This window comes from Populus euphratica, unplaced genomic scaffold (assembly GCF_000495115.2).
Source record: "Populus euphratica unplaced genomic scaffold, PopEup_1.0 scaffold1906.1, whole genome shotgun sequence".
Classification (NCBI taxonomy): Eukaryota; Viridiplantae; Streptophyta; class Magnoliopsida; order Malpighiales; family Salicaceae; genus Populus; species Populus euphratica.
In genome coordinates this window covers 23,738-33,774 of record NW_011501738.1, presented here as the reverse complement: position 1 = coordinate 33,774, position 10,037 = coordinate 23,738, and the positions used below count along the sequence as shown (strand labels likewise).

Genomic DNA, 10,037 nt, shown 5'->3' with positions numbered 1-10,037 from the left:
GCCATACGCATAAATATTTAAATAACTATTTTTATGTAGACGTACAAAGTAACATCTCGAACACCAGGGACCCTGGAAGCAAATCCAGAATGCTGCTCGATTTGCATTGTTTTCACCTAATCAATCCCCAAGGAGGCAGAGGCTCTGAGACTGCCTTGGGTTGCAGGAAGAAAAATGCAGCCCGCTCATCGTCAAAACCTATTCAATGCGTGTTCTTGAGAACATACAAATAAGAACATCAAACCACAAAGACAATAGAAACCAGGCAGGATCGAGGTTCAAACATGCAACATGAATTTTCTGATGTATTTCCAGTGCTTGACAATCTCACAAGAAAATTCACAGAGCTGTACATGTATATGCCATAAAAGGGTGGCAAAAAAAAACCACAAACGAAAAATAACTACTCCTTTTCTCTATGATAAATACATGATGTATGACAGCTCCATTCTAAATCTGGTGTAACATTTCTCTACAAGTCCAGATTTGGATTGGAGCATATGGCTTTTTGAAGGCGCTGTAAGACTTTCCATAATGCACTGTAAGACTTTCCATAACCCTGCGACTTGAGAATTCCAAAAGATTCCTCCTTGAAATGTTTAAACAACTTTCAAAAGATGAATACTTCAATAGGGATGAGAAGACATTGCATTCTATTTTCCATACGATTTGAAACCAATTATGTGATACAAAACTGTGATCCTCTTTGCTCTGCCTTCTATGCATCAAATTACTATCAAAACATAGGGAAACTCTTCCAGTGTCTCGAATGGTGGGGACGGTGTGCTTGTTCAACTGATGCTCTAGTTGATGGTCCGGTAATATCAACAGTATCAGGTTGTGCATATGAGGATCGTGGAACAAGCTTGCACCCAATCTTCCTGGCAACCAAGCGAGGAGAACTAAGAGAGCTATGTGATTTAGTCACTCTCTTCATCTCTTGTTTTATTTTACTAAATTCTTCTTCAAGTTCCCCAACTCTAGACCTCATATTGTCCATATCTACCTTTAAAACCTGGTTCACTTGCACAACTGTTCTCCACCCATCCCTCTGTACAATCTGGCCCAACATATCACTAGGAATGGGACCTGCAGGGGCACTTTCAGTGTCCATGACATGTAGACAGCCAGCAAGAGCAGTTCTCAATTGCATCTGCTCAAAGAACAACACTTGAAGAGCAACTCTAAGTGGTAACCTTGCATTCTGGGAAGCATGGGCACAGGCATCAATGGAGAGCTTCTGGTAGTCAATGGTGTTGCAAAGTTCCTCCTTCTCTTTCTCTGATAGCCAAGGGTGCGCCTGGAAAATGCCACAAGTGATCAGAAATTTTTTGAAACATACAAGAAGGTTGTATTACAGAAGAAAATCCAATAATTTCAGACCTTGAAATATATATCCAGTGCTCTGTATAGCCCGTCATGCAATGGTCTTGAAGATTCTGGAAGGGCCTCTGCAAGAGATCGTATCTTTCTAGGTTTCAAATGTGTGTCTGAAGCAACCTCTGCAATGTAGTTATCTATCAGTTTTGCAACCTTTCTTAAAGGTTCAGATGATGGAGATGTTTCTAGGTCCAATGATGATGGAGAAAATAACGTAATCCTGGATTCTGAAGCCATGAAATGATGAATGATCCTTTCCACACAGTCAACATTGTACAAAGTATCAGAATCTGAATAGGCAGGAATAAGAAGACTATCTAGGGTCGCCACTTCCAGCTGCATCCCTACTCTCCTCTCTAAAGAGTCCTTGCACATTTGACTGACATCCAGTATCAGAGCAACTCGAAGAAGTCCCAATAAAAAACGGCAGAAGGATTTCCCCTTTTTTTCTGGGATAAGTTTTTCAATGGTTTCTATCAAAACCTTTTGATCAACAACAGCAGGTGTCAAGCTAAAACTGGCAAATGTTCTTGTTTTCCAACTTTGTCCACTCTGCCACCTGCCCAGGCCCGGTAGGTGCTTCCTGGCATAATACATAATTGCACCCACAAGAATTTCAGGCCTTAGGCCTCTGGTTTCCATTGTATATATCAATCTTTCAAACAAACCTACACTAAGGTATGATATATCCTCAAACCACCAGTCAGATTCTACGCTTTGGATTCTAGCCCCAGTGTTTATACCATTCCACAGGATGCTTCCACCAGGGCTCTGTAAGCTACCATACATCATCATGGGCCATCCAAACAAACTGGGATCTGTGCATACCATCATGGATAGAGAACTCAGACATTTGCTTATAATCTGGAGCTTTTCAGCCCTTGCAATAACAGGATTGGAACTTTGAAGAGCCAATATACAGTCTTTCCAGTTGTGAAGTACATTCTTGTGGAAGAAATTTTCAGACTTGGAAAGCAAGTTATCTTCTCCGTACTCATCTGTCATCTGAAGATAGTCTGCTGCACAATACACGATTACTATGTTTCTTGGTGTCAGTTCCACCCTTAATCCATAGCAAAACTTTACTGCAATCAAGAAAGTGTCTGGACCACCAGGGAATTCCTCAAATGCTGCGATGAATGCCTTTTCAGAGGATTCTTCACATATTCGTGCTATCTTCCCACATTTTGACACCAGTGGAAACTGGACAAAAATATATTGTTACCAATATTTCTAAAATCCAACTTGACTAATATCATAAGCTCAAAATTAAGAAAATCTTTTCACAAATAGGAAATACAGTGCAATATGATCACATCAAGCATAGATGGCACTGGATGATTTGATAAGATATTAAAATTCATACCAGGCATGGTGATTTTTATTTTTTTTTAGAAATCAAACCAGATGGTTAAAAAGATGTAAACTAAAACTCCCAAGTTTTTTTTGTGCCACAATAGGCACTCTGTTCACAGGCTAAAGCATTATCTACCACATTTTCTCCATCCTGTGGCAATATAAATGGTTAGGGATTTTTATGAAAGGTATTTTGTCTCATGAACATAAAGCATATTGGAGTAAGGTCTCAAGGAAAAAGAAGGCCTCTTTAAAAGCAAATGATCCTAAGATCAAGCTATTTACAATATCAAGTAATACAAAAAAACTGCATTGCACTCCTAACCAACCACAATAATTCATTGCAAGCACTCTAATCATGATGACAATAAAAACTCACTCTTGCAGGCAATTACAATCTCCTCATTCTGCAGATGTGTTAAGTCCATTTCAAGAACAAGATAACCAGACAAAAATAAATTAATAATAGCAAAGGATAGAGACGTTTAACACTAAGATCTCATCCAACTCGTATCCATCTTTATGTTATATTCTTATCTGCCATTTACTCTCCTGGATACACTGCGGTATATTCTCTTCTCTTGAAAGAATCTCAGTCTCTGTTTTCTACACAGGTGGTTCTAGGATAGATTTTAGCTTCAAATCAAAATTGAGTTAAATGAGGGAAGTTAGGAAAAATGTTGCTTCGCAAAATTGAGATCAAATTTTTGGGTTTCTCGATTCTCAACACAAGTCTGAGGAACAATTCATGGTAAAGGAGGTATGATGGCAGAGCAGGAAGATAGGCAAAGAGGGGAGCGGCAAGAACTTCTCCTCCAAAGTGGCTGGAACTATTGAGAAAGCTAGTGTAACACGTTATCTTATTGAACAACACCGTGCTCCTTCTTGCCCTACTCTAATCTTAGAGCTAGGAACTGGAATGCGTGGCCAGGAAATCAGCCAATTCCCTACCCTTCACTAGTTGGTACTCATCAAAGAATGTGATATATTTAGTCCTATGATTGCCGACTTACAGAATAGACCATTCTGTCAAACAAAACCCCCTAAACATTCTGATCACCGACCAACCTATAATAGAAGCAATTTTGCTGAATTCAAAGAAAGAGACCAAAAATTTGCTAACTGCAGCTGGTTAATTTGAAAGGCATCTAGGAAAGGGCAAGAGATTGACTACTTCTAAAATAGTTCCCCAAAAGTCCTGCCATTTTTCTTCCCTGGACTAATTGTAGGAATACATTTTAAGTCTACTATCTTCCATTAAAGAACAAATTACAGATACAACTACTTCAATGCACTCCATACTCATTACAGAACGCCCCAGAGGCCACTTAGGAGTTTTTAGACCAACGGAAAATGTGAAAAGTTGAAAACTTAGGATTTACCATCAAAACTCCAAGTATATAGGAGATGTGCAAAGAAATGGGACTTCGGTGAAGGATTCGATACACACATTGTACACGACACATAAAACTGAATTTACGACAGCATTTCATTACAGGAAAAAAAAATCTCTCAGCACTAGGAATCTACCAGCATTAAGTTTCATAGTTAAAAGAGTAAGTACAATTAAGTGATCAGCATCAAACATATTTAGGTCAAAAACTCTAGCAGGAAAAGAGTAGACTACCACAATTTTACATAAAACATATATCAAGAGTTCAAAATCATTAAAAGAAGGGTTCACAAAACAACTTCCCCAAGGAGGCAGAGGCTCTGAAACTGCCTTGGGTTGCAGGAAGAAAAATGCAGCCCGCTCATCGTCAAAACCTATTCAATGCGTGTTCTTGAGAACATACAAATATGAACATCAAACCACAAAGACAATAGAAACTAGGCAGGATCGAGGTTCAAACATGCAACATGAATTTTCTGATGTATTTCTAGTGCTTGACAATCTCACAAGACAATTCACAGAGCTGTACATGTATATGCCATAAAAGGGTGGGAAAAAAAACCACAAACGAAAAATAACTTCTCCTTTTCTCTATGATAAATACATGATGTATGACAGCTCCATTCTAAATCTGGTGTAACATTTCTCTACAAGTCCAGATTTGGATTGGAGCATATGGCTTTTTGAAGGCGCTGTAAGACTTTCCATAATGCACTGTAAGACTTTCCATAACCCTGCGGCTTGAGAATTCCAAAAGATTCCTCCTTGAAATGTTTAAACAACTTTCAAAAGATGAACACTTCAATAGGGATGAGAAGACATTGCATTCTATTTTCCATACGATTTGAAACCAATTATGTGATACAAAACTGTGATCCTCTTTGCTCTGCCTTCTATGCATCAAATTACTATCAAAACATAGGGAAACTCTTCCAGTGTCTCGAATGGTGGGGACGGTGTGCTTGTTCAACTGATGCTCTAGGTGTTGGTCCGGTAATATCAACAGTATCAGGTTCTGCATATGAGGATCGTGGGACAAGCTTGCACCCAATCTTCCTGGCAACCAAGCGAGGAGAACTAAGAGAGCTATGTGATTTAGTCACTCTCTTCATCTCTTGTTTTATTTTACTAAATTCTTCTTCAAGTTCCCCAACTCTAGACCTCATATTGTCCATATCTACCTTTAAAACCTGGTTCACTTGCACAACTGTTCTCCACCCATCCCTCTGTACAATCTGGCCCAACATATCACGAGGAATGGGACCTGCAGGGGCACTTTCAGTGTCCATGACATGTAGACAGCCAGCAAGAGCAGTTCTCAATTGCATCTGCTCAAAGAACAACACTTGAAGAGCAACTCTAAGTGGTAACCTTGCATTCTGGGAAGCATGGGCACAGGCATCAATGGAGAGCTTCTGGTAGTCAATGGTGTTGCAAAGTTCCTCCTTCTCTTTCTCTGATAGCCAAGGGTGCGCCTGGAAAATGCCACAAGTGATCAGAAAATTTTTGAAACATACAAGAAGGTTGTATTCCAGAAGAAAATCCAATAATTTCCGACCTTGAAATATATATCCAGTGCTCTGTATAGCCCGTCATGCAATGGTCTTGAAGATTCTGGAAGGGCCTCTGCAAGAGATCGTATCTTTCTAGGTTTCAAATGTATGTCTGAAGCAACCTCTGCAATGTAGTTATCTATCAGTTTTGCAACCTTTCTTAAAGGTTCAGATGATGGAGATGTTTCTAGGTCCAATGATGATGGAGAAAATAACGTAATCCTGGATTCTGAAGCCATGAAATGATGAATGATCCTTTCCACACAGTCAACATTGTACAAAGTATCAGAATCTGAATAGGCAGGAATAAGAAGACTATCTAGGGTCGCCACTTCCAGCTGCATCCCTACTCTCCTCTCTAAAGAGTCCTTGCACATTTGACTGACACCCAGTATCAGAGCAACTCGAAGAAGTCCCAATAAAAAACGGCAAAAGGATTTCCCCTTTTTTTCTGGGATAAGTTTTTCAATGGTTTCTATCAAAACCTTTTGATCAACAACAGCAGGTGTCAAGCTGAAACTGGCAAATGTTCTTGTTTTCCAACTTTGTCCACTCTGCCACCTGCCGAGGCCCGGTAGGTGCTTCCTGGCATAATACATAATTGCACCCACAAGAATTTCAGGCCTTAGGCCTCTGGTTTCCATTGTATATATCAATCTTTCAAACAAACCTACACTAAGGTATGATATATCCTCAAACCACCAGTCAGATTCTACGCTTTGGATTCTAGCCCCAGTGTTTATACCATTCCAGAGGATGCTTCCACCAGGGCTCTGTAAGCTACCATACATCATCATGGGCCATCCAAACAAACTAGGATCTGTGCATACCATCATGGATAGAGAACTCAGACATTTGCTTATAATCTGGAGCTTTTCAGCCCTTGCAATAACAGGATTGGAACTTTGAAGAGCCAATATACAGTCTTTCCAGTTGTGAAGTACATTCTTGTGGAAGAAATTTTCAGACTTGGAAAGCAAGTTATCTTCTCCGTACTCATCTGTCATCTGAAGATAGTCTGCTGCACAATACAAGATTACTATGTTTCTTGGTGTCAGTTCCACCCTTAATCCATAGCAAAACTTTACCGCAATCAAGAAAGTGTCTGGACCACCAGGGAATTCCTCAAATGCTGCGATGAATGCCTTTTCAGAGGATTCTTCACATATTCGTGCTATCTTCCCACATTTTGACACCAGTGGAAACTGGACAAAAATATATTGTTACCAATATTTCTAAAATCCAACTTGACTAATATCATAAGCTCAAAATTAAGAAAATCTTTGCATAAATAGGAAATACAGTGCAATATGATCACATCAAGCATAGATGGTACTGGATGATTTGATAAGATATTAAAATTCATACCAGGCATGGTGATTTTTTTTTTATTTAGAAATCTAACCAGATGGTTAAAAAGATGTAAACTTAAACTCCCAAGTTTTTTTTGTGCCACAATAGGCACTCTGTTCACAGGCTAAAGCATTATCTACCACATTTTCTCCATCCTGTGGCAATATACATGGTTAGGGATTTTTATGAAAGGTATTTTGTGTCATGAACATAAAGCATATTGGAGTAAGGTCTCAAGGAAAAGGAAGGCCCCTTTAAAAGCAAATGATCCTAAGATCAAGCTATTTACAATATCAAGTAATACCAAAAAACTGCATTGCACTCCTGACCAAACACAATAATTCATTCCAAGCACTCTAATCATGATGACAATAAAAACTCACTCTTGCAAGCAATTACAATCTCCTCATTCTGCAGATGTGTTAAGTCCATTTCAAGAACAAGATAACCAGACAAAAATAAAATTAATAATAGCAGAGGATAGAGACGTTTGACACCAGGAACTCATCCAACTCGTATTCATCTTTATGTTATATTCTTATCTGCCATTTACTCTCCTGGATACACTGCGGTATATTCTCTTCTATTGAAAGAATCTCAGTCTCTGTTTTCTACACAGGTGGTTCTAGGATAGATTTTAGCTTCAAATCAAAACTGAGTTAAATGAGGGAAGTTAGGAAAAATGTTACTTCGCAAAATTGAGATCAAATTTTTGGGTTTCTCGATTCTCAACACAAGTCTGAGGAACAATTCATGGCAAAGGAGGTATGATGGCAGAGCACGAAGAACGGCAAAGGGGGCAGCGGCAAGAACTTCTCCTCCAAAGTGGCTGGAACTATTGAGAAAGCTAGTGTAATACGTTATCTTATTGAACAACACCGTGCTCCTTCCTGCCCTACTCTAATCTTAGAGCTAGGAACTGGAATGCGTGGCCAGGAAATCAGCCAATTCCCTACCCTTCACTAGTTGGTACTCGTCAAAGAATGTGATATATTTAGTCTTATGATTGCCGACTTACAGAATAGACCATTCTATCAAACAAAACCCCTTAAACATCTTGATCACCGATCAACCTATAATAGAAGCAATTTTGCTGAATTCAAAGAAAGAGAGACCAAAAATTTGTTAACTGCAGCTGGTTAATTTGAAAGACATCTAGGAAAGGACCGGAGATTGACTACTTCTAAAATAGTTCCCCAGAAGTCCTGCCATTTTTCTTCCCTGGACTAATTGTAGGAATACATTTTAAGTCTACCATCTTCCATTAAAGAAAAAATTACAGATACAACTACTTCAATGCACTCCATACTCATTACAGAACGCCCCAGAGGCCACTTCAGAGTTTTTAAACCAACGGAAAATGTGAAAAGTTGAAAACTTTAGGATTTACTATCAAAACTCCAAGTATATAGGAGATGTGCAAAGAAATGGGACTTCGGTGAAGGATTCGATACACACATTGTACACGACACATAAAACTGAAGTTACGACAGCATTTCATTACAAGAAAAAAAAATCTCTCAGCACTAGGAATCTACCAGCATTAAGTTTCATAGTTAAAAGAGTAAGTACAATTAAGTGATCAGCATCAAACATATTTAGGTCAAAAACTCTAGCAGGAAAAGAGTAGACTACCACAATTTTACATAAAACATACATCAAGAATTCAAAATCATTAAAAGACGGGTTCACAAAACAACAAAACGAAGATGAATCAGTTACGGGTGTTCTTAAACCCTACAAGAAGGTAAATATGAGCCTACCTTATGAAGATGGAACTTTATACCATCCACAACAACAGTGATATCACTTGGCAACCCTGCATTGCAGAACCTGCCAGACCCACCAAGAAATCATATTATCGGGCAACCACACACACACTTGACACTCCTCTCTAACTCTGGAAATCAACCAAACCATCATCACCACGATCATTTAAAAAAAAAAAAACTTCTTTTTTCTTCGAAAGCCCATGAATTACAATAGAAGGCATGATTAAAACAAAGAAAAAGAACCCATAATTCAAATTTCAATGCAGAATTCTGGCAGCTACACACCATCACAGCTTTAAAACAAAACAGGTGACAAATGAACTAAGACTGAACACAACCAACAAAGTAAACTGTAAAATCTCAAACCCCCCTCCCCCCCTCAAAAAAATTAATTAAAATCTGGGTTTGAGAGATTATAAGAAATATAGTGAAGAAACATACCAGTCACTACCCTCTTTGTGAAAACCAGTAACTTTCCCTGCAGGGGCCATAACCAAGCTAGAAGAGAAACAAAACCACTCCTTTTTTTTCTCTGTTCTTCCTTTTCAAACAAGCAAAAATCTCAATTGGGTAGAAAAGGAAAGGAATTTAAGGCAAATAACCACAAAAACAGAAACATGCTTAATTACTTCACCTTCACGGTGTTAAAAAGGGAAAGAAAAAGAAAGGGGCAAAACAAAAACACCAGGGGGAGAATGGAGGGCAAGAGAGGTCTTAGGTGAGTCAAATGTGGTCGTGTTGGCAACATGAAAAACACTGGGCCTCTTTACAGCTAAGAAAAACACATGCAAGTTGAAGTTTCAAGAGATTAAAGTAGGTGTTGATGTGTTTTAGAAGGTGGAGAATTTTGCATGCCAAGTTGCCAAGAAAACCACTAGCAGCATGGACCATGTAACAGAAGAAAAAAAAAAATTGGAATTTTCAAGTTATGCGGTATTATTAGGGTAATAAATGAGTTTGTTTTCAAGTTGCTATCTGCATGTCAAATAGCAGAAGAAACCAAGTGATATTTTTCTTTGTTTTTTAAGAGTTTCATTGAACTTGCTTGTAGAATTTCTTGAGATTGTGTTTGATCATAAAGAAGTCAAAATATAAAATAAATTTATTTTAAAATTTAATTTTATTATTTGGAAAGAAATGTATTTAATTAAAGAGATAGAAATAAAAATATAAAAATAAACAGATTTACTTGATAAATTTTAATCAAAATAATATTATTTTAATTTTTTT

At 38.2% G+C, this 10,037-nt stretch overlaps 2 protein-coding genes across 2 annotated transcripts; both read right to left on the bottom strand.

The window, feature by feature from the left end:
* Positions 1-281: 281 nt before the first annotated feature.
* On the bottom strand, positions 282-2,598 carry LOC105118357 (BTB/POZ domain-containing protein At3g44820-like; the record flags this gene model as incomplete). Its single annotated transcript, XM_011016281.1, has 2 exons — positions 282-1,300; positions 1,384-2,598. Coding segments are annotated over 2 exons (1,779 nt in total), but the record flags the coding sequence as incomplete, so codon positions are not given.
* Positions 2,599-4,586: 1,988 nt separating this feature from the next.
* LOC105118356 (BTB/POZ domain-containing protein At3g44820-like) lies at positions 4,587-9,708 on the bottom strand. The gene is made up of 4 exons (XM_011016280.1): positions 9,249-9,708; positions 8,799-8,868; positions 5,688-6,887; positions 4,587-5,604 (listed from the first exon to the last, which is right to left on the bottom strand). The coding sequence occupies exons 1-4, from the start codon at positions 9,296-9,298 to the stop codon at positions 5,041-5,043; spliced, it is 1,884 nt and encodes a 627-aa protein (XP_011014582.1). The 5' UTR covers positions 9,299-9,708; the 3' UTR covers positions 4,587-5,040.
* Between the last annotated feature and the right edge of the window lie 329 nt (positions 9,709-10,037).